The sequence below is a fragment of the Chiloscyllium punctatum genome, chromosome 44 (genome assembly GCF_047496795.1).
Source record: "Chiloscyllium punctatum isolate Juve2018m chromosome 44, sChiPun1.3, whole genome shotgun sequence".
NCBI classification, from domain to species: domain Eukaryota; kingdom Metazoa; phylum Chordata; class Chondrichthyes; order Orectolobiformes; family Hemiscylliidae; genus Chiloscyllium; species Chiloscyllium punctatum.
The window spans coordinates 16,396,930-16,416,222 of record NC_092782.1 but is presented as its reverse complement, the minus strand read 5'-3'; the positions used below and the strand labels follow the sequence as shown (position 1 = coordinate 16,416,222).

General features: G+C 45.6%; 1 protein-coding gene across 7 annotated transcripts in view; it reads right to left on the bottom strand.

The window, feature by feature from the left end:
* Positions 1–19,293, bottom strand: part of plekhg7 (pleckstrin homology domain containing, family G (with RhoGef domain) member 7) — a 96,736-nt gene that overhangs the window by 23,137 nt on the left and 54,306 nt on the right. For all 7 annotated transcript variants that reach the window (XM_072562341.1, XM_072562336.1, XM_072562335.1 and 4 more), the window contains 5 exons: positions 18,689–18,784; positions 15,137–15,220; positions 13,347–13,457; positions 11,640–11,814; positions 9,149–9,264 (listed from right to left, as the gene is read on the bottom strand). In XM_072562341.1, coding sequence (XP_072418442.1) covers positions 9,149–9,264; positions 11,640–11,814; positions 13,347–13,457; positions 15,137–15,220; positions 18,689–18,784 — 582 coding nt within the window. The remainder of the gene's footprint in view (positions 1–9,148; positions 9,265–11,639; positions 11,815–13,346; positions 13,458–15,136; positions 15,221–18,688; positions 18,785–19,293) is intronic.

The following is a 19,293-nucleotide window of genomic DNA, read 5'->3' as shown; positions in this document are numbered from 1 at the left end:
AGATCAGAGCTGAAAATGTGTTGCTGGAAAAGCGCAGCAGGTCAGGCAGCATCCGAGGAGCAGGAGAATCGACGTTTCGGGCCTGAGCCCTTCTTCAGGAATGAGGAAGGTGTGCCAAGCAGGCTAAGATAAAAGGTAGGGAGGAGGGACTTAGGGGAGGGGCGTTGGGAATGCGATAGGTGGAAGGAGGTCAAGGTGAGGGTGATAGGCCGGAGTGGGGGTGGGGGCGGAGAGGTCAGGAAGAAGATTGCTGGTCAAGAAGGCAGTGTGAGTCCGAGGGTTGGGACTGAGATAAGGTGGGGGGATGGGAAATGAGGAAGGTGGAGAAATCTGCATTGATCCCTTGTGGTTGGAGGGTTCCTAGACGGAAGATGAGGCGCTCTTCCTCCAGGCGTCGTGTTGCCATGGTCTGGCGATGGAGGAGACCAAGGACCTGCATGTCCTTGGTGGAGTGGGAGGGGGAGTTAAAGTGTTCAGTCCATCCTCCCTACCTTTTATCTCCGCCCGCTTGGCACACCCTCCTCATTCCTGAAGAAGGGCTTATGCCCAAAACATCGATTCTCCTAATGTTTGAGTGGACCCGATATCCTGCTTCGATACTTCCTTTAAGAAGATGGGGTTGTAGTTTTGTGTGAAACAGTCAATCGGTAATCAGCAGCATCTTTACATCTCTCAACCAGGTTTTAATCCTGTTGAAGAATTTTCACTAACTCCAGTGAGTTATAATCCATGATTTCTGTTTATATGAGAGGCAACACGGGATGGGCAACAAGGCTGGCCTTGCCAATGATGCCCACGACCTATGGAAGGTAAAGAAAAAAAAACCCTCTACCATCTATTCTCTACCTTCTATTAGAATACTCTCCTTTGGTTAAAATGTTGTATATGTAAACATCCTACAAGAAAGACACCTCACACATGCACCTTAGATTCCCGACAGTGTGGAAACAGGCCCTTCGGCCCAACCAGTCCACACCGACCCTCCAAAGGGTAACCTACCTAGATCCATTACCCTCTGACTGATGCACCTAACACTACGGGCAATTTATCATGGCCAAACCATCTGACCTGCACATCTTTGGACTGTGGGAGGAAACCCACACAGACACAGGGAGAATGTGCAAACTCCATACAGACAGTCGCCCGAGGCTGGAATCAAACCTGGGGCCCTGGTGATGTGAGGCAGCAGTGCTAACCACTGAGCCACTGCGCTGCCCACAGTCATACACCTCACACAAGTGCACCTCACAGTCGTATATCTCACAGTCATACATCCCACACACATGCACCTCACAGTCGTACACCTCACAGTCATACACCTCACAGTCGTACACATCACACATGTACACCTCACACACGTGCACCTCACAGTCGTACACCTCACAGTCATACACCTCACAGTCGTACACATCACACATGTACACCTCACACACGTGCACCTCACAGTCGTACACCTCACAGTCATACACCTTATACACGTACACCTCACAGTCGTATATCTCACAGTCATACACCTCACACACATGCACCTCACAGTCATACATGTCACACATATGCACCTCACAGTCATAAACCTCACGTAGTACACCTCACAGTCGTACACATCACATACGTACACCTCACACACGTGCACCTCACAGTCATACACCTCACACGCGTGCACCTCACAACGGGAACCTCACAGTCGTACACTTCACATGTGCATCTCACAGTCGTACACCTCACACACATGCACCTCAGACACATGCACCTCACAGTCATATACTTCACACGTGATCCTCACAGTCTTACACGTCACACAGGTACACCTCACAGTCATACACCTCACCGTCGACACCTCACAGTCGTGCACCTCACAGTCGACACCTCACAGTCTTACACCTCATACATGTGCACCTCACACACGTGCACGTCACAATCATACACATCAGACATGTACACCTCACAGTTATACACCTCACACATGTACATGTCACAGTCGTACACCTCACAGTCATACACCTCACACACAAGCACCTCACAGTCATATACCTCACACATATTCACCTCACAGTCGTGCACCTCACAGTCGTGCACTTCATACAGTCATACACATCAGTCAAACAGCACGTACACATACACCACATAGGTGTATACCTCACAGATGTACACCATACAGACGTATATCTCACACACATACATCTCACTTGGACAGGGATGCTACACAATTATACCTGTCCCTTTGTTCCTATCACTGTCAGGGAAGAGCCATTCCTGAACTGTTAATTAATTGTTTAATGCGGTGTAACTTCTCTTTAACAATCTCTGCCGATGTCCACAGTCTGAGTGGAAAAAGGTGGAGGTGATGTATCTGTGATGAACATCGAGGGAGATTTAGTCCAAGAGCAAGTGACAAATCTTTTGTTTGTCGACACGTAAATCAGCTACCTGTTAAATTTCAGTTTAATATTTTGTATAATATTTTTGGAAACACAACAATGAATACCAGTCTGCTATAAGCATCAGTCTGAAAAGGATTTCAAACCGTAAAGTGAACCATCTCACCAGATGCCATCTGAATAAGATGAATTATTTTTCAAAACTACAATTATGAGATAAATTACTGCTTTCCTTCCAACACAAACTGGATCTTAAATGGATCTTGGTGGACGATTAAAGCTGCTTATTTTAGGGATGTGATGGCCCGGGGGTATTATCGCTGGACAGCTAATCCAGAAACCCCGATAATGTTCTGGAGACCCAGGTTTGAATTCCACTGTGGCAAACGGTAGAACTTGAATCCAACAAAAATCTGCAATTAAAAGCCTAACAGTGATGATGAATCCATTGTTGGAAAAACCCATCTAGTTCACTAATATTCTTTTGGGAAGGAACCTGCCATCCTCACCCAGTCTGGCCTACATGTGACTCCAGACCCACAGCAATGTGGTTAACTGTTAACTGCCCTCTGGGCAATTAGGGATGGGCAATAAATACTGGGCCTAGCCAGTGACACCCTCATCCCATGCAGGAATAAAAAAAGTACACTGTTGCAATAAGCAGATAAGAGGCAGGTTAGCTAAGTGGTTACAATACAGCTCAGAATAACACCATCATATTGCTATTTACAGGAGCTTGGTTTGTGCAAATTGGTTGCTGGGTTTCTTACAGTGCAGTCGCAACTTGTAAAGGAAATCATGAGCTTTAACTCACGTTGGAATATCACAAGATCCAGGTTTTAAAAAATGCAAGATTCTGGTTTTATTTTAAGATGATTGCTGTCTTGTGGAATGAGGTAGATTCTTTGCACAATGAACCGAGGAGGCAGTGGCAAAGCTGTACAGACAGAATCCAGTCTCCAGCAGTAGCTGCCCTCAGGGAAAACACTTTCCCCCGCAATTCTCTCTCTGTATTACTGTGCAGAGTCTGGCCTCCAGCTGAGCGACCTTTGCCCAGACTCGCCCATCAATAAATATTTGCTAAGCAAGGGGCATCCTCATTTCATCCATTCATTAAACAAAGCAGTAGTTGGTCTCCGACTTTGGTATGACCCTGAGGTGATTGCTGGTGCCTTTCACTGGAGCAATGCTGTTATCCTGCTTGTGGAACAGGGATAGCTGGGCTGGAAAACACACCCTGCAACTCGGAGAGGTTTCCATCTTTGTGAAGGGGCACCCCAGTCTCCGATGTTTCCAAATAGATTCCAAGCATTATGGCAGGACAATGGATCTCCCAAAGAAGTGAGAGTGAGGTCAAACACAGCTGAAAACCATGCTCTGTACCGAAAATGACTATTGACTTATTTATTGGGATGAAGCCACGGATTGAGTTTTAAAGGTATGAACAACAGTATTTCAGGGACTCAGAACAACCGCTTCTAAGATAGCTGAACATTTGCATAACCGAGCCTTAGAATTCTAACCCACAAGGAATACCAGTAAAATGTGGACATACTGGAACCATTCATTACATATAGTGTTAGGTGTAGGGGAGTGGGTCTGGGTGGGTTGCGCTTCCGCGGGTCGGTGTGGACTTGTTAGGCCGAAGGGCCTGTTTCCACACTGTAAGTAATCTAAAATGTAAATATACATCAAAACTGGAAGCCCAGTGAGACCAGTGCAATCAATTCCAATTATCACTGTGCTTTTTTCTATTCAGGAAAGTTATTAAACAGGGTCAGGCTGTCAAAAAGAATCCGGAATCCCATCACCTTAGAATCCTGTGCATAATCTCAGCTTCCACCCCAGTCACAAACTGTCCAGGTACGGCCTGTGTGTGATTAACAGGCTAGGGAAGAAGCCATTGAACACAATCTCTTTGGGCCTTGGTTGTTAGGGGAACAATTCCAGCCATAATATCCATAAACTATAAATCACAGCTGTTAATTTTAAATCTAAGAAAGACTATTTACACAAAAAGTATTAATGGATATGGGCCAAAGGCAGGTATATGGAGCTGGGCCAAAGGATTTGTTCCGTGTGTAATGTTTTTCTGTAGCGTCTACCAAATGCTTAATTGCAGAAGCAATCATCCAACACCCACAAACGGAGCAGCATCAAGACATTATTTCAACGAGGTACATCACATTGCAGCACCCAAGGACTACAAGAAGCAGAAAACAAAAATCTATACAACATGTTCAAGAAAAACAGTTACCCAATAAACACAATCCGCCAATTCCTCAGAAACCAGCCCAAACAAGCAGACACAACACAACCAAAAACTCTAGCCACATTACCGTACATCAAAGACATAGCAGAAATGACTTCCAGACTACTCAGACCCCTTGGCATCATAGTAGCCCACAAACCTACCAACACACGAATGAACCTAAAGGATCCGTTAGATACCACCAGCAAAACTAACGTCATTTACCAAGTTACCATGCAAGAACTGTAAAAAAACACTACATCGGACAAACCAGCAGGAAATCTGCCACCAGGAAACATGAACACCAACTGACCACCAAAAGACACGACCCACTCTCACTAGTTTCCATACATACAGACAAAGAAGGACACCATTTTGACTGGGACAACACACACATCCTAGGACCGGTGAAACAAAGACATGCACCAAAATTCTTAAAGGCGTGGCATTCTAACCAGAACTCCATCGATAAACACATCGATTTAGACCCGTTCTACCTTTCCCTTGAAAAATGGAACCGGAAATGACATCACCCACCTTAAGAAACCAAGACCTATAAGTAGAGAGGTGGGACATACCACCAGCGCTTCACCAGAGACTCTCACTGAAGATTTTACTTAGTATGGTGACAAAACATCAGAAAACAAATCTTCCAGCTCAGCGAGCTAACTTATATACTTATCATCAACCTGAGCTACAAATCTTCTCAACAATCACTATTATCAATTAACTCTCCACATTCTCTTAATTCGATCAAAACATTATGTAGATAAAAACAATTCCATCGAATCTCTTCTCACCCGCCGCATTTCCATGGTAACAATCTCATAGTTCTTCGTTATTATAGCTTCCCATCATCATTGTCTGAGTCAAACCATCCTGCATTTTGTTATAACACTTATTTCACAACCTCCCAAAACTGAGTTTACAGGCAGCACGGTGGCTCAGTGGTTAGCACTGCTGCCTCATAGCGCCAGGGACCCAGGGTCGATTCCAGCCTCGGGCGACTGTCTGTGTGGAGTTTGCACATTCTCCCTGTGTCTGCGCTGGTTTCCTCCCACAGTCCAGAGATGTACAGGTCAGGTGAATTGGCCATGCTAACTTGCCCATGGTGTTCAGGGATATATAGATTAGGTGCATTAGTCAGAGGTAAATGTAGAGTAGGGGAATGGGTCTGGGCGGGTCACTCTTCAGAGGATCAGTGTGGACTTGTTGGGCCTAATGGCCTGTTTCCATACTGTAGGAATTCTATGATCATTATGCCTTGACACAGGCTGGTCCTGCCTTAAACCACCCAAACAATAAGATCCATATCCCATTGTCCTCCCACCTGTGTGTTTGTGGGAGTTTTTGAATGTATGATGTGTGTTTGAAATTCAGGTTGATTTCCTGTTGACCACCTGTTTTGTATAATGATGGCTGAGCACTGAATTGGTAAGGCATATCGCTAAAATGCCCTTTTGTGGTCAGATGAGATGTGGGGAAGCATTTAACACCAGCTGACTCAACAAACAGCTGAAACCCTCACGGTATTATGGAGATGAGAATCGGGAATCATTAATGTATTTGGGATTACAAACCCCTTTTTCCAAATCAGTGCCAAGTCCAGGTTGGGTACAGCTGGGCAGAGGCGTGGGAAGATCCCTTTCAAGACTCTGCTGCCTTGTTCAATGTGAACAGGTACTGCCGTGAGTTCCAGTATCACACTTCGACACCCACTTCAGTTTCATCATCATTCCCAGAGCTACATCAATTCACTTTGTTTTCTGGCCCCTTCATACCACGTGTGAGATGTTTGATCATGAAACAAAATTCTTCGGTGCCCAACAGAATGGAGAGTTAGGTAAAGGTCCCAAATCTAGAGCATAGAACATAGAACATTACAGCGCAGTACAGGCCTTTTGCCCCTTGATGTTGCACTAACCTGTGAAACCTGTGGGTGGCACGGTGGCACAGTGGTTAGCACTGCTGCCTCACAGCGCCAGAGACCCGGGTTCAATTCCCGCCTCAGGCGACTGACTGTGTGGAATTTGCACATTCTCCCCGTGTCTGCGTGGGTTTCCTCCGGGTGCACCGGTTTCCTCCCACAGTCCAAAGATGTGCAGGTCAGGTGGATTGGCCATGCTAAATTGCCCATAGTGTTAGGTAAGGGGTAGATGTAGGGGTATGGGTGGGTTACGCTTCGGCGGGGCGGTGTGGACTTGTTGGGCCGAAGGGTTTCCTCCGGGTGCTCCGGTTTCCTCCCACAGTCCAAAGATGTGCAGGTCAGGTGGATTGGCCATGCTAAATTGCCCGTAGTGTTAGGTAAGGGGTAGATGTAGGGGTATGGGTGGGTTACGCTTCGGCGGGGCGGTGTGGACTTGTTGGGCCGAAGGGCCTGTTTCCACACTGTAAGTAATCTAATCAATCTGAAGCCCATCTAATCTACACGAATCCATTTTTGTCCATAAATCTATCCAATGACCATTTAAGTACCCTTAAAGTTGGCTAGTCTACTACTGTTGTAGGCAGTGATTTCCACACCCTTACTACTACCTGAGTAAAGAAGCTACCTCTGACATCTGTCCTATATCTATCACTCCTCATTTAAAGCAATGCCCCCTTGTGTTAGCCATCATCATCCGAGGAAAAAGGCTCTCATTGTCCACCCTATCTAACCCTCTGATTATCTTTTATGTCTCAATTAAGTCATTTTTCAATCTTCTTCTCTCCAACAAAAACCAACCTCAAATCCCTCGGCCTTTCCTCATAAGACCTTCCCTCCATACCAGGCAACATCCTAGTAAATCTCCCCTGAATCCTTTCCAAAGCTTCCACATCCTTCCTATAATGCGGTGATCAGAACTGTATGCAATACTCCAAATGCGGCCCCACCAGAATATTGTACAGCAGTAGCATGATCTCGTGGCTCCAAAACTCAATCCCTCTACCAATAAGAGCGAGCACACCATACACATTCGTAACAACTTTATCAACCTGGGTGGCAACTTTCAGGGATCTGTGTACATCTCTGCTCATCTACACTACCAAGAATTTTACCATTAGCCCAGTACTCTGCATTCCTGTTACTCCTTCCAAAGTGAATTTCTTCCTGATGTTTTACTTTAAGCTGAAGCCGGTGACCAAGCAGAATTCACAAACCAAACTCTACACCTCCTCCTGCCAGCAGACTCAACTCAATAAAAATTCCAACAGACAAAATTAAATTTCACTGTCTTGACAAGTGAGCTTTAAACAATGGGGATAGTAATTGTGTTAGAGTAAACTGTGATAAATATAATGATTGTTCATGCCAGCGACACCCTGCTCCATCTCTAAGTCAATGTTACCTACCAGAGTCTGCTGAATGAGTTACAAGCTGTTTGGCATAAAGGATATCAAATCAATCAGGATGAGCAGGGTGAAGCAGTATCAATCCAGAGCCTGGTACCGACCAGCTGCTCCGACAAGTGAGAAAAGAGTTTGAGCATTCAGCATCTCTCTGCCTCCAAAAGAACACTGCGTTCCTCCAACTCTGGCCTCTTGCATGCACCCAAACCCCTTCTCCTCCCTCTCCAGCAACTCCCAAGGTCCTAACCTCTGGAATTCTTTCTCAGCCCTATCTTGCTCCTGTTAAGATGTTCCTTAAAACCTCTCAGTTTAGTCAAGTTTATTGGCCACCTGCCTCCTCCTTTGGCTGACTGTCATTTCTCAATGGATTATGGGAATGTGGAGCATCTGGGGGAATTTTCCTAGATTTGAGGTCCTGGCATGTTGTTGTTGCTCCTTGATGATCCCTGTGGAGGGAACTCCTTACTCCCTGTCCAGCTGGGAGTTTCTCACCAATGAGAAAGTTGATCTGCCCTTGGCCAGGAAGCAGACCATTGTAATCGTGCTTTCCCTGAATATGAAAGGAGATGGTGGAAAGGCCGAGAGAGAGCAAGGGAATGAAACTGGGCTCTAGATCACTGAAAGCACAAAGTTAAAAATCACACAACACCAGGTTATAATCCAGCAGGTTTATTTGGAAGCACTAGCCTTTAGAGTACTGCTCCTTCATCAGCTAGTGGGGCAGTATAAATCGTACTATAAATTCTGTGTCCTATGATCCTGCTTCACTAGCTCCCTGACAAAGGAGCAGTGCTCTAAAGGCTAGTATTTCCAAATAAACCTGATGGACTATAACCTGGTGTTGCTTGATTTTTAACTTTGTCCAACACCAGCTCCTCCACATCACTGAAGGCACAGTCAGCGTGAGGCATCTCAGACAGACGAGGGAGATGGGTGTGGGGTTGGGCCTTGAAGAGCTTTCAATATTGCAGACGGAGAAATTTAAATTCAAAGTGTTGAGCTATCAGATGGTCAGCACAGGGGGCAATGAGTGTCAATTCAGAGTTCAGCTTTAGACAAGCCTGGGTTTTACAGAAACTATAAATATGGAACTAATGTGGAAACAAAACTCAGAGTTCACAAGGACTGAGGCGATAGCTACTGCGTACTGAACACAGGCATCATCAAACAGTAAACAGTACCAGCCCACCTCAGGTAGAAATATCTTCTTATTCCTTTCCCAGATTGGAGGCCAGACGATCATCTCCTGAATCTGCTGAAATTTCTGAATCCTGTCCAGCCACTTCACTTTGCCTTCAAGGTCACCTGACAAACACGACACAAGAAGAATCCATAAGGCAATGGACCTCCATGTTCAGATAAGTTTTCTTTGTGCCCTGGAAACCATTGGTGAGTTTTTTTCTTGATTATCTAATTGAGCTGAATGGCGCTGGCATGGTTCTGAGTTTTACCCCCCCTGGAGTAAGCGTCCAATCCAAGGCAGAGATGGTGCCTGGTTATAACACCAATCAGCTGTTTCAGGTGGAAAGTGCGGCATTTGGCCTAGAAAGAGTTAATTTGGGTAGTTTTGGAATCACTCTGCCCTCTGGTATTTAAATAGCTGCCCCTGGAAGGAGTTAGTCAGTTCTAGGTAACTGTTCTAAGTTGTGTGTCTGATTAGTTGTTAGTGTTACAGACATGTTGCATAGACCTAGTACTTAGGAGTTAACAACAGCTCTTACTTAGTGCTAACGTCATTAACCAGCCGTGTAACCTGTTACCATTACCATCATTCAATCAACCCCTTATTGTTAGTCAGCTACATGCCCAATTCATGTGGTTATCTGTCATCAGCAAATAGGAGTGAGATTATTGACTGGGATAATAAGATGTGTCAGTGGCAACTGATCTTCCCAAAGAAGATCCTAGCACCATCACATGCCAGTTCTGGGCATCACTAACAACTGAAAGTGGCAGCTGTCAGCTGGGCAGAGTGGGGATGAGAGGAGGAATGAGGAGCTACCAACTCTCCAGTGTTTCCTGGTGGCTGGAGCAGGTGAAGATCAGTCTCCAGGACACAATTAGTCCAGGAGGGAAAAAGAAATCAGACAAAATCTCATTTTCCTTCACCACTTTTCTTCGCTGGTCACGAGGTGTTGGAGTAGGAAAGGGAGACTGCTGTTTTCAGCAACAGTCAAGAGTGATCAGTCAGATTATGGGGAGATTGTTTTCCAAAGGCTAAAAGATGGTCAGGCAGCACCAGAGCAGGGATGTGTCAGGTGACCAATGGGAGGATTGTTGGAGGTCATGTGGTGCAATCTCCACACAGAGTTGGCAACCCCATGTAGTCATCATGAGCTCATCACTGGGAGAGTGTTCAATCATCTTTGTGTGTTGGCTGGAGGTCCCGTACACATTGCTGTATCCTGATTTTTCATTTATAATGTGGTCCTTGAACCTCGCTCAGCCCCTTGAAAACTGGTGCTACCAGACTGGGAGGTTGCCCAGAAGCAGAGCTCTACCATTTTAACTGCCCCCTCTCTATCTCCCATAGCATGACCCTGAAACGTGAAGCTTCTAATCACTGGTGTCTAGGAGGAAATGGTATTTTGTAAACAGGAATCTAATTTGAATTGAAGCGAAGCATTACAAACTACTTTCACTGTACCATTCGGCAGTCTGTTCACTCACTGAACCGATTTGCGGGGAGGCAATAGCCTGGTATAGTGTTATTGCTGGACTGTTAATCCAGAGACTCAGGTCATATTCCGGGACACATGGCTGATGGTGGAATTTGAATTGAATAAAAATCTGGAATTCAGAGTCTAATGATGACCATTAATACATTGCCGATTATCAGAAAAAACCATCTATAAGACCATAAGACATAGGAGTGGAAGTAAGGCCATTCGGCCCATCGAGTCCACTCCGCCATTCAATCATGGCTGATGGGCATTTCAACTCCACTGACCCACATTCTCCCCATAGCCCTTAATTCCTTGTGACATCAAGAATTTATCAATCTCTGCCTTGAAGACATTTAGCGTCGCAGCCTCCATTGTACTCTGCGGCAATGAATTCCACAGGCCCACCACTCTCTGGCTGAAGAAATGTCTCCACATTTCTGTTCTGAAATGACCCCCTCTAATTCTAAGGCTGTGTCCACGGGTCCTAGTCTCCTCGCCTAACGGAAATAATTTCCTAGTGTCCACCCTCTCCAAGCCATGTATTATCTTGTAAGTTTCTATTAGATCTCCCCTTAATCTTCTAAACTCCAATGAATACAATCCCACTAATATCCTTAAGAGAAGGAAATCTGTCATCCTTACCTGGTCTGGTCTGCATGTGACTCCAGACCCACAGCAAGGTGGTTAACAATTAACTGCCCTCTGGGCAATTGGGGCTGGGCAATAAATATTGGGCCTAGTCAGGGGTGTGTGAGTAAAAGAAGATTAGAAGCCTTATCCTTCTGTCCTCAGAGACTAGACAATGAATAGTTGTTATCTAATCTATAGATGAACCGATGTCTCTTCTCTCTTAAAAGGTGTTGGTAAAACAGAGCTCTGAAAGAATCAAAAAAATGTTTATGGATCACCCTTTGTAGCAAAGCTGGTAGGAGTGAGTGAGTGAGTGAGTGTGGCCTCTCTTTGTTACAAATGTCATTTTAAAGCGTGCGGCCTGGTTGGAGAACACATACTCACAGATCGAATTGTCCACCTGTTTGATGATAACCTGGATTCTCTGTTTCTCCGCTGTCTCTGTGCTTCTCTTCCAGAGGTTCCTCAGGAGCAACGGGTACCTCGTCAACCTCTGCAGGGGCGATACCAGCAGATCGGACAAGTGCAGCCGTTTGCACTGCTCGTTCTGTTCACACCACTGTCCCCATGGAAATAAAACACAGGGTGGTTTCCCAAGGAACAATGCAGCAGGATGAGAAATGTTACGTTAAAAAAAAATAGCAAACGGGGCGCTACATGGGAATGTTCTTGTTACCTCTCTTTGGTTACAAGGGCAGGTCAGGGGCTGCGAATATTGCAGCAAGTAACTCACCTCCTGAATCCCCAAAGCCTGTCCCCCATCTACAAGGCACAAGTCAGGAGTGTGGTGGAATACTCCCCACTTGCCTGGAAGGGTGTAGCCCCAACAACACTCAAGAAGCTTGACACCATCCAGGATAAAGCTGCCCGCTTGATTGGCACCACATCCACAAGCATCCACTCCCTTTCCCAATGACTCTCAGTAGCAGCAGTGTGTACTATCTACAGGATGCACCAAAGATCCTCAGACAGCACCTTCCAAACCCACAACCACTTCCATCTAGAAGGACAAGAGCAGCAGGTACATGGGAACACTACCACCTGCACGTTCCCCTCCATGACACTGACCATCCAGACTTGGAAATATATCGTCGTTTCTTCACTGTCACTGAGTCAAACTCAGTGAGTTCAGACAGCTGAGTGCCAGTTCTGAGGGTAGTAAAGGGACTAACCAGCTTGACCTGTAACAAGCCGCTGGGTGGGGATGGTAGGTCCTTCAAGTGGCATGACTGAGCCAGTTGGTGTTTTATGACTTTCGTGGTCAGTTTCCCAAACTTCTTAAACCAAATTCAAATTCTCACATTTTGATGCTGGGATTTGCAATCGTAGTCTCCGAATTATTCATCTCGTGGCGTGTAGTTCAGTTACACAACCACAATGATGTCATGTTTCCATTAGCAATAGGCGGGATAATAGGTGGGTGGGATAAGGGATGTATCATCAACATTTTTGAGGAGCTCGAGTCCCCATTGTCCTGCTAGATTTCTCAGTTTTGTTGAGTCTCCCTCCACCACACTCTCAGCCAGTACATTCCTGACCTGGATCATTTGCCTTCAGGCCCTCTCTGGTTCTTCTGCCATTTTCCTGACATTTGTGAGTCGCTATGAAAAGGCTGAAATTATTGCGTCCTTCTTACAACCCAAAAGATACTTCCAGAAATATGTGGAATCAACCCTAGAGAGTGGGACTGGGCCAACAGCATAGGTTCAGTGTATGACTTGGGAGGCTCACAGGAAATTCAAGGAAGGTTTTCATTCACCCAGAGGGTGGTGGCTAACTGGAACTCACTACCTGAAAGGGTGGTAAAGGCAGTCATCATCACAACATTTAAGAAGTATTTAGATAAACATTCAAAATCTCATAGCAGGTAAATAAATTGGGATTAGAATAGATAGGCGTTGGATGAACAGCACTGACTTGATGGGCCAAAGGGTCTTTTTCCATGCTGTAAAAACACTTGGGTGATAAAAGCAAGATACCTTTCCATTGTACAACTCGACACAATGGAATTAGGTCTCACAAAAGCTGCAGCACTACCACCGTGACCTCGTTTGTAAGGATGAGTTCAGAGAACCAGGATAAGTGTCATACCTTAAGAAAGATTCCAAAGTCCTCCCTCATCTTCAGGTTATTGAGGTAGAGATTGGCCGAAGAGTAATTCAGGCAATATTTCTGATGACTGCAGCATACGCTCTCCTGAAACTGATGGCAAACATTTGTACTTCAGAAAAGCATCGTCTTCATTGCACTTTGTAAAAATATGGAAGAATTGATCATATCGGAATAAAACACGCCACTGGTTTTCAGCACCACGTACAGAATCGTTGTAGAATCCCTACAGTGCGGAAGCAGGCCATTTGGCCTGTCGAGTCCATACTGACCATTCAAAGCGCATCCCACCCAATCCCTGTAACCTCACATTTCCCAGGCCTAACCTGCACATCTTTGGACAGTGGGAGGAAGCCACAGGCGGAAACTGCAAACTCCACACAAAGTCACCCAAGGCTGGAATCAGGCCCACTTCCCTGGCAATGTGAGGCAACAGCCCTCACCACTGAGCCACCATGCTGCCCAGATATTAATGACAGGAAATGCATAATGTTGTATAGAATAGGCTCAAGGGGCTGAATGGTCCACTACTATTCTAGCTCTTCTGAGCCAATTGCAAACTGCTTCTGCACCAATGTTTCCCGGTCAGTCAGGCAGTGGGGCTGAAGGAGCCTGGTGATGTAGGGAGCAGTCAGGTCATGACAAAGTTTGAAAACAACATTGACTAACACAACAAAACGATCCTTGGGTCTATCCCCATCTTAATCATTGTGGAATTCTCAAACTGAAATCAAGTGTTTAGCCAATGATCTGTCTTTCAGTGCTTTTGCTCTGGCAACTAACCAGCAGAGACTAGATGGGCTGAATAGTTGCTTCCAGCACTGTAACTTCAACGATTGTGACAACAGGGTGCAGGTACAGTTGTATAGAGCCCAGTCACTGCACTGTTTAGAGAACAGCTGAAGAACTCCCACTCTATCTCCACCAATATTTATCCCTCAACCAATGAGAGCAGAACAGGTGACTTGGTCATTATCATATTGCCTTGTTTGGAACATTGCTGTGTGAAAATGGACTACCACAATATCCTGGCCTACAACAATGCCATTTGCTAGAGTTATGGGGCATTGGTGATAAGCAAATGCAAATCTTTTGTATAGTTTCTGCGCACAGGGTACCAAAGAAGTCACTATCTCAGTCCCACCGATGGTTCCATTGGGTATTCCAATTGGAATCATTTTGAGGGAGAGTGTGAACTGGATTTCCATTACCATCACTGGGGAAGACCCAAATGAAGGTCGACCAATTTGGAATCCTTTGTCTGACAGGATCAAACGCGAGAGAAAAGACATCCCGGTTCTGATTCTAAACCAGTCTCGGTGGGCTCATCTCAACCGAGCAGCATTAGGGAAACTCCAACTGGGACTTCAGGAGTAAAACCAATCAGGGCTGCCCTTGTTCATTGGTCATCAGAGTGAGCTTTCATGGTATAGGGGCCTGGCGATTACAATGAGGTGGTTATCTAAACTCCAGTGTTACATAGACCAAGGAAGAGCAGGAGTCTGGATTAGAGTGGTGCTGGAAAAGCACAGCAGGTCAGGCAGCATCCGAGGAGCAGGAAAATCGAGCCCTCCATTCCTGATGAAGGGCTTTTACCCGAAATGCCGATTTTCCTGCTCCTCGGATGCTGCCTGACCTGCTGCGCTTTTCCAGCACCACGCTCTCGACTCTGATCTCCAGCCTCTGCAGTCCTCACCCTCTCCCTGTCTAACATCAGTGGATTCACTCAATCCTATTTAAAATCTATCTGCAAAATATTTAGTGGCAATTACCTTTGACAACACACCAAGGAGTGATGGTAATGTCCAACAGTTCTCTATTGCATCCAGGAGACTGGTCAAAAAATCGAAGCTCACCTGTCATGACCACAAAATACACAAGTTTACATTACAAACGGAAGGCTCATTGGGACTGTCATGTATCTTGTATGTCCTGTTCAAAATTTAAATTGCACAAACTAGTTTTGGATCAGGCACACAATTAAGTTGCCATTGAAAACCCCCTTATAATTCAGTATCAATGCAATAAGGTTCAGAATGGACAATGTGTAACTTATCAACTCATCTTGCATCAATAAATGTGGAGAAAGATTATTCACTAACAGCTTTCGGGAAGGCCTAGGGTCTGGGCAGGATGCTGTCCATTCTCACACCAACACAGTCGATCTTACATGGCCCAGGAAGCCACTCTGTTGTAACCAATCACTCTCTGTCATTTCTCCCATCCTCGTTGGAGGGCTGGACCTCCACTGGATTGGTCCATGATTAGGGACACAGCACTGCAATGGCTTGCCATTGGTGGCTGACCAGGAGACCCCCCCCTCCCTCTACCCCAACTCCTACCCCTGCCTTCACTCTTACAGCCTGCCCATTGGGTTAGCTCTCCTAACAAACCATTACCCATCACCCTCTAAGCTTCAGCAATAAATCCAGGAGTCGGCTGGTTGGCTGCTCCTCGGTTCAAAGGGATCCTGTATCTCAATGCCATATTCCCGATGTGTTCGCAGACCCCTCAAGACCTGTAAAATCTAAATATGTATCTTTCTCCTTCTTGAACATATTCAGTGGCTTGGTCTCCACAGCCTTCTTTGGCAGAGAATTTCACAGGTTTCACTAGACTCTCACCTCAGCCCTGAATGTGTATCATGAGACAATCTCCCTGGTTCTTGACTCCCCACCCAGGGGAAACATCCTGCCTGTGTCTAGTCTGTCCAGCCCCATTAGAACTTTATCCATTTCAATCAGACCTCCCCTCATCCTTCTAAACTCTGGTGAATACAGGCCCAACTGAACTAAACTCTTCTCATAGGACAATCCTGCCATCTCTGGTATCAGCCGAGTGAACCTCCACCGTACTCTCTCTAGGGAAGGTATATCATTTCAAAGGTAGAGAGAACAAAACTGCCCACAATACTCCAGGTCTCAGAATCTCTTTGAGAATGGATCTTGTAGGAGGATGAGGAGAACCTTAGAGAAGTTTATAAAATCATGAGGGGTATCGATTGGGTCAGTCATAGGTATCTTTTCCCTAGGATGGGGGATTTCAAGACTAAGGAGCACATTATTAAAGTGAGAGGAGAGAGATTTAAAAAAAAGACAACAGGCAATTTTTTTAGATAGAGGGTGGTTCACGTGTGGAATAAACTTCCTGAGGAAGTGGTGGATTTGGTACAATTACAACATTTAAAAGACATTTGGATAAGTATGGAAAGGTTTGGAGGGATATGGGCCAGGAGCAGGCAGGTGGGACTAGTTTAGTTTGGGATTGTGTTCAGCATGGACTGGTTGGACCAAAGGGTCTGTTTCCGTGCTGTATGACTCTATGGCTCTATTGGAGGTGTCTTAATGTGATTCAGAGGAGGACGGAAGAAAGTAACATAATAAAATAGAATAGAATACAACAGTACTTTATTGTCACTTGTATTTTTACAAACAAATACAGTGAATAGGATTTAAGTCCCCATACTCCAGTGCCAATTGAGAACAAATTATTTATAAAAACAAAGAAAAAAATTAAGATAAAGTCCATCTTTGCTGAATTCACGCCTGCAAGTTTAAAGAAAAACCAGGACCCACATTGTTCACTGCTGCAGAAAAGCTGACCCTGACAGGAAGGCCAGGACAGACCCAGCACACTGCTGAAGATGCTGACCCTGGGGCATGGACTCACTATGCCCATGAAGCCACCCATCACACTGTCAGATCCATCAGAATGTTCCCCCCTCAATGGCCATGAGGACAGGCCAGATCCACAACACCTTCACCTCCTGAAACCTCCCCCTCTCCACTGACACAGCCAAAAGGCACGGTGGCTCAGTGGTTAGCACTGCTGCCTCACAGCTCCAGAGACCCGAGTTCAATTCTCACCTCAGGCAACTGTCTGTGTGGAGTTTGCACGTTCTCCCCGTGTCTGCGTGGGTTTCCTCCAGGTGCTCCGGTTTCCTCCCACAATCCAAAAATGTGCAGGTTAGGTGAATTGGCCATGCTAAATTGCCCGTAGTGTTAGGTGAAGGGGTAAATGTAGGGGAATGGGTATGGGTGGGTTGCGCTTCAGTGGGTCGGTGTGGACTTGTTGGGCCAAAGGGCCTGTTTCCACACTGTAAGTAATCTAATCTAATCTAAAAGCAAGATTCAAAGAGAGCATGAGAAACCTGGTCAAACAAATGGGTTTTATGCATCGTCATCAAGGGGTGGGGAGAGAGTGGTTTGGAAAGGGAGCAGGAGGCATAGCCCCTAATAACTGGGCAAAGGAATGCCCAGGACAGGGAACAAATTAGAATCCCTATATGTGGAAACAGGCCCTTCGGCCCAACAAGTCCACACCGACCCTGCAAAGAGTATCCCACCCTATATTTACTCCTGATTCACACACCTAACCTATACATCCCTGAACACCATTGGCAATTCAGCATGGCCAATTCACCTAACCCGCATATCTTTGGATTGTGGGAGGAAAACCACGCAGACAGGGGGGAGAATGTGCAAACTCCACACAGACAGTCGCCCGAGGTGGGAACCAAACCCTGGTCCCTGGTGCTGTGAGGCAGCTGTGCTAACCATGGAGCCACCATGTCACCCGCAATGCATTGTTGATAGCAATAAGCACAGTACCACACTGTGCGTGACCTCCGTTTCATTACAGCACCCACGTGTCAACATCCTTCCAAAGATATTGGACAGTTTCAGTTTAAACCTAACTAAGAGTTGAAGTGTGCATCAGTTGACATGAAGGTATTTAGTGACACACTCACCTCTTTACTCCAAAAGATTAAGCTGATGCAGAGCAAATCCCCAGTGTGCCTGGGACTACAATGGGTCTTTGCTAAAAGCCACCACACATTAAGATGTTGTAGCTTCATGGCAGTCTCTGACATGAAGAAATACCACCCACTAATCAGTAAGTGTAGAATGCTGAGGAAAGGAAATAAAGGATCAGGTGATCAATACACTATCACCAACTTGAGGTTCTGATTGTGGTGATTAGTCCCATATCTTCTGCCTACCAACATTATAACTGAAATCTCAGCGGCTGAGCATACTGTAGTGTTTGGAACCAGATGGACCTTGTTGATTACGAGATCTCTGAATTGGGTTGTTAACTTGGGCCTGGCTGACTAATTTAAAAACAGGGAAAAAGAAATTAAACACGGGATTTTATAATCTCCCCAGTTCAGGGGACTGACTCTGAGCTGGCTGGCCGGAGCCAAAGTACTGTGTACAAATAAATAAAGGGTGACTTGGTGATGGGATACTGACCTCTGTCCAGTTATGTCACCTGTGTATTCCTAGTTTAATACTGTCTCACATTCCCTATGGGGCAGTTACCTTGGACAATTCACTGAGGTTTGCAAACAGTCCCCAAGGGTCAATGTCCAGAAGCCATTCTTCGCTCTGGACCTGCTTCAGTGTATTCAGGAAAACCTTTGTGATAAAAACAAAACATGAGAAGTCTTCAGAAACCAGACTGTCAATGTCCACACATTCACCCATAGAATGGTTCTCCTGTCCTACTTGTCAGTCTACTGTTTGAATGTATGATTGATTATTCCACAGCACCCTGCCCATCCCACAACATAACTACTTAATAAATCATCATTTTAAGTACAGAACAGGAATATTGCTGCAAAAAAGACATATTTGCCTGCAACGGTAGCAGATTCGCCAACTTTAAGTACATTTAAGTCGTCACTGGACAAGCATATGGACTTACATGGAATAGTGTAGGTTAGATGGGCTTCAGATTGGTATGACAGGTCGGTGCAACATCGAGGGCCGAAGGGCCTGTACTGTGCTGTAATGTAATGTTCTATGTTCTATGACCTGATCAGGAACATATACAAGAATACCAGTTCAAGGGGAATAGCAACATTTCTACCATATGAGAGAAGAGTGCTGATTGATATTGATTGGTAGAGGCATTGCCATGGAGA